The sequence below is a fragment of the Penaeus vannamei genome, chromosome 15 (genome assembly GCF_042767895.1).
Source record: "Penaeus vannamei isolate JL-2024 chromosome 15, ASM4276789v1, whole genome shotgun sequence".
Taxonomy (NCBI): domain Eukaryota; kingdom Metazoa; phylum Arthropoda; class Malacostraca; order Decapoda; family Penaeidae; genus Penaeus; species Penaeus vannamei.
The window spans coordinates 11,273,758-11,278,757 of record NC_091563.1 but is presented as its reverse complement, the minus strand read 5'-3'; the positions used below and the strand labels follow the sequence as shown (position 1 = coordinate 11,278,757).

Sequence of the window (5,000 nt, the reverse complement as noted above, 5' to 3'; positions counted from 1 at the left end):
AAAAAAGGTTTCATGAATACAGTTGATAACATTCGCCTCCATTACATTACATTACAGGGATCTCTGAAGCCACACAAATTTGCATGTTTTGGCCATAAGAGGAGATCGTGGATTGTACTTGAAGATCACCAGCTCTCGCGTGCTCAATAATGCTGTGAGGAGGTGGGGGAGTGGTGGAGGAGTGGTGGGGGAGTGGTGGAGGAGTGGTGGGGGTGTGGGAGAGGGGTGGGGAGAGGCGAGGAGGAAAGAATATGGGGGGGAAGAATATGCGAGAAAGGAACGGGGACGTAGGTGTAAGAAAGAAAAAGGTGTGTGTGGGGGGGGGGGGGATATTTAGGTTTTGGGGTATATTGTGGGAGGAAGAAGGGAGATAAGGAGAGCGGGACGGAGGGGGAGAGGGAGAGGGAAAGGAAAAGGGAAAAGGAGGGAGAGAGAGAGAGAGGGGAGAGAAAGAAAGAGAGAGAGAGAGAGAGAGAGAGAGAGAGAGGGGGGGGAGAGAAAGAGAAAAAGAGAGAGAGAGAGAGAAGCTAAGAAAAGAAGGGGGGATGGGAGAAAGACACTCCTTTACTGAGACAAATAGAAAGAGCATCCAATAAAAACAGTGAAAACAAAATTGCTGTAAAGTGAAATATTAAAACAAAAACATAGAGATGCGTTCGGGATCTTATTGAAAACAACGTATCTTTAAGACGAAGAGTCGCCGTGACGTCATACTGAAGGGTTGTCAGTTGCCCAAATTTCCAAAAGTGTCAGATTTAGCACCTATTGTTAGTCGTTTAAGTTGTGTGTGTGTGTGTGGGGGGGGTATATATATATGTGTGCGTGTGCTTGTGTGTGTGTGTGTGTGTGTGTGTGTGTGTGTGTGTGTGTGTGTGTGTGTGTGTGTGTGTGTGTGTGTGTGTGTGTGTGTGTGTGTGTGTGTGTGTGTCTATGTGTGCGTGTTTGTGTGTATGCGTGTGTGTCTGTGTTTGTGTGTGTGTGTGTGTGTGTGTGTGTGTGTGTGTGTGTGTGTGTGTGTGTGTGTGTGTGTGTGTGTGTGTGTGTGTGTGTGTGTGTGTGTGTGTGTGTGTGTGTGTGTGTGTGTGTGTGTGTGTGAACGTGTGAATATAATCCTCTTCCTTTGTCTCATTTCCTTTCCAAAAATAAATTGAATCTTGATGTGCAAATGAAATATCCTAATAAATAATCAAACACAGCAATTACAAATAATTCGACAAAAACCGCTTTGGCAAAACAAAAGATACAGAGCAATACGTTGAACATATTGAACATTTTGTATACACGATAATTTTTGCCTGCGTGTTGTAATATCTGAAAGTAAATGTGCAACCCGCTTTTTTATCCAGCTTGCAGTGCATTGCATATATTTTCTGAATTCAAAAGAACAAAAAGTGAATTAGCAATTATTACAGAATCTCACTTTCCTCGGTGCCAAGAGCAGGGTATTTTGGTGCTGTGAAGAACAATAGGCTTATGCAATAGAATGGGGGGTAAATATTAAAGAGATAAAACAAAAAGAAGGTGAAGGAGAAGGAGAAGAAGATGATGAAGAAGAAGAAGGAGGAGGAGGAGGAGGAGGAGGAGGAGCAGGAGGAGGAGCAGCAGCAGCAAGAGCAAGAGAAGGAGAAGAAGGAAAAGCAAATGGAAAAATAGAAAAAGAATAGGCAGACCAAGAACAAGTAGAAGAAGAAGAAGGAAAAGTAGAAGAAGACGACGGAGATGGAAAAGGAGAAGAGGAATGATAATGATATTATTATTATTATTATTATTATTATTATTATTATTATTATTATTATTATTATTATTATTATTATTATTATTATTATTATTATTATTATTAATGAGAAGAAGAAGAAGAAAGAGAAGGCAAAGGGAAAGGAGACGGAGTAAAAAGGGAAGGGGAAGGAGAATGAAAAGAAGAAGGGGAAAGGGAAGGGGAAGCCGAAGGGTTAGGGATAAGGGAGGAGAATGAGAAGAAAAACTAGAAGAAGTAGAAGAAGATGGTGCAGAAAGATAGTAGCAAGGACAAAATGAAAACAAGACAAAAGAAGAAAAAGAAAAAGAAAAAACGAAAGCCTGCAATAACACAGCCAGCCAGAAATTAGGCTAATAACCACCTTAATTAATCAGGTCATTAACCGGCGATTGCTAACCCTTTATATCCATTGCCAGTGAATAGTGTTAATAGTTTCGATAGAGACAGCACGCATAATTTAAGTACTGTAGAATTGATGCGACTATTTAAGCGCACTGAGATTTATGCGAGCTATTGATCGAAGAAAACAACACGTCTTTATCTTCTCCTCTCTCTCTCCCCTACGCCCCCCCCCCTTCTCTCTGTTTCTGTCTGTCTTTGTATTTGTATTTCTCTCTCTCTCTTTATCTGGCTCTCTTTCGTTCACGCGCGCTCTCTCTCTCTCTCTCTCTATCTCTCTCTCTTTCTCTTTCTCTTTCTCTTTCTCTTTCTCTCTCTCACTTTCACTCTCACTCTCACTCTCACTCTCACTCTCACTCTCACTCTCACTCTCACTCTCACTCTCACTCTCACTCTCACTCTCACTCTCTCTCTCTCTCTCTCTCTCTCTCTCTCTCTCTCTCTCTCTCTCTCTCTCTCTCTCTCTCTCTCTCTCTCTCTGTATGTGTGCGTGTGTGTGTGCGTGTGCAAGAAATGGTTATAACGCTAACAATGTTAAAAAACAGTATTAGTGATGACAATAGCAACAATAAAGAAAATAAAAATTATCATTATCATTATGATAATTATATCCATAATCCACACAGAGATAATGGTAAATAGTGATGAAAAAATGTGCATTGTACAGCAAAAATAAGAATAAAAATGGGACCAGATTTCGTCACATCCTTAATGATATGTGTTTACGTCATCAAGAGATTTTTTGAATGTTAATCATGAATTGTAATTAAGCTAATGAGAGGGTAATTCAAAGCGCAATAATTGAATTAAAGCTTTTCAAATAAGCTCCATTTTGGCCTTTGCTTGTATACCCCCCGATAAAATATTTTAATAAGCTTAATTAATCAACGAATGTAATCACATCATAATTGCAATTAAATTACTGATATTTACGCGGGTATCAGCGCTGGGCAAGTATGTTAAGGATGGTAAAGAGGGATGTGATGATGATGGCGATGGTGATGATGATAGTGATGATGGTGGTGACGGTGATAATGACGATGCTGGTGATGAAATTAATGGTGGTGTTGATTGGGAAGGATAATAATGACGATGCTGGTGATGGTGGTGATGATAATAATGACGGTGATGGTGATGGTGATGGTGAATGCTGTAGTGATAATAATGATGGTGACGATGAAAAAACGGAGATGATATTAATGATTGTGAAAAAAGATAGGAATAATGAATAGAAGCTTTACAACGATATTGATTATGGAATAAAATCACTTTCATTGACAATCAACATATCACTCACAATAATTCCGAAAGTGCATTGATATCCTAGAATGATCTGCACCATCGCGGTCTCGTTCCTGTTGCATTCATGTTTAAAACGTGTTTAAAACGTGTTATCGCAAGAGAAAGCCCAATGTGTTATCTTGCTTCACGACGTATCAGTTGCAATATTTCGGAGGCCATTACTCTTACCGTCTGTCTGTGTGTCGCCAATCGGTTTTCAAATGGAAAAGAAAGAAAGAAATAAAATAAAAAAATAAAATTGTTACCCCCCAAAGAAAATATAAATAAATATAATAATAAAATAAAATAAATGAATAACACGTCAAGTAAAGTAAATAATTAAAGGTAAATAGATAAATAAAAATAAATGAAAATAAATGAAAAAAATAAAACCACGTATTTCAGAAAAAGGCGAATATCAGTGAAATCCGACCTTATTGATACGTGTTTTCTGCGTGTTTAAACCAATAATTGAAACTAATGGCGAGAAATTCCAGGACCGATTTTAGCCGAACGATGACGTCACTCGTTGTTAATAGCTTTTGATAGCTGTGATTTGGAAATCTGTTTAGATGTATGCGGAATACACACATTACCTGTTATGATAGAAATAATAATGATGATGAAGATGGTGATGGTGATGGTAAGGGTAATGGTATTGGTAATAGTAATGGTAATGGTGACGGTGGTGATGATGGTGATGATAATGACAACAATAATACTGGTGACAATGGTAACGATGTTAATATGACTGATGATAATGATGACAAAATGATAATGATCTTAACGGTATTGGTAACAGTAATGGTAATAATAATGGTAATTTAACTGGTATTACTGACCTGCCCAATTCTTTCGGGTGCAGAGAAGCTAAATAGGAGGATAATTTGCAAGAGATACGAATGGGGTATATAAAAGGTCATTAGTATATGATTCAGTGAATGATACGACAAACGCAGGTAGCAAATTGTCACGTAAAATATTCAGTGTCGCTTCATATAAATATTTAGGCTATGAATCTGAAATTACGAAACTAACTGAATAAAATATCATATAACGTGAATTTTAATACTGAATGTTCCTTAAAAAAAATCTCACTTGGTTTTGTTTTATTTCTCTTACTGATAAAATACCTTCATTGCACAACATAAAGCAAATATATTTACATGAAAGAGAAGTTTCTGTGACATAAAAATAATACACTTACCAGTTCAAACAAAATACTACAAACGGTAATTTTCTATATTTTTGTCAATGATAAAGGAATTATCATGAAAATCATCATAATTACCTGAATTAATGTTAAAATCCTCTGCAAACATATCACAACACATCCTTTAAACCGGAAAGATACACTACGCCAATAAAATCTAAACAGGAAATGTTTGCGAAAGAGAGAGAGGACTCACCTGTAGACGCCCCTGTGTTTCTATATCCATTTACATCCTTGAGTACTACGTCGGGTCTTGTCTTGGCATTCACTCCCTGGAAGATTTACGTCGGAACCGAGAGTCGGGCTCCGGGAAAACTTCTTGGGGACGTGTCCTGCCTTTATGATTTTGGT

General features: G+C 37.9%; 1 protein-coding gene across 1 annotated transcript in view; it reads left to right on the top strand.

Annotated features, from left to right (window-relative positions):
- Positions 1–150, top strand: part of LOC138864093 (uncharacterized protein PF3D7_1120000-like) — a 7,452-nt gene extending 7,302 nt beyond the window's left edge. Inside the window, 1 exon segment of the mRNA XM_070130122.1 lies at positions 58–150. Within this exon segment, the coding sequence (XP_069986223.1) occupies positions 58–150 (93 nt within the window).
- The last annotated feature ends 4,850 nt before the right edge of the window (positions 151–5,000 follow it).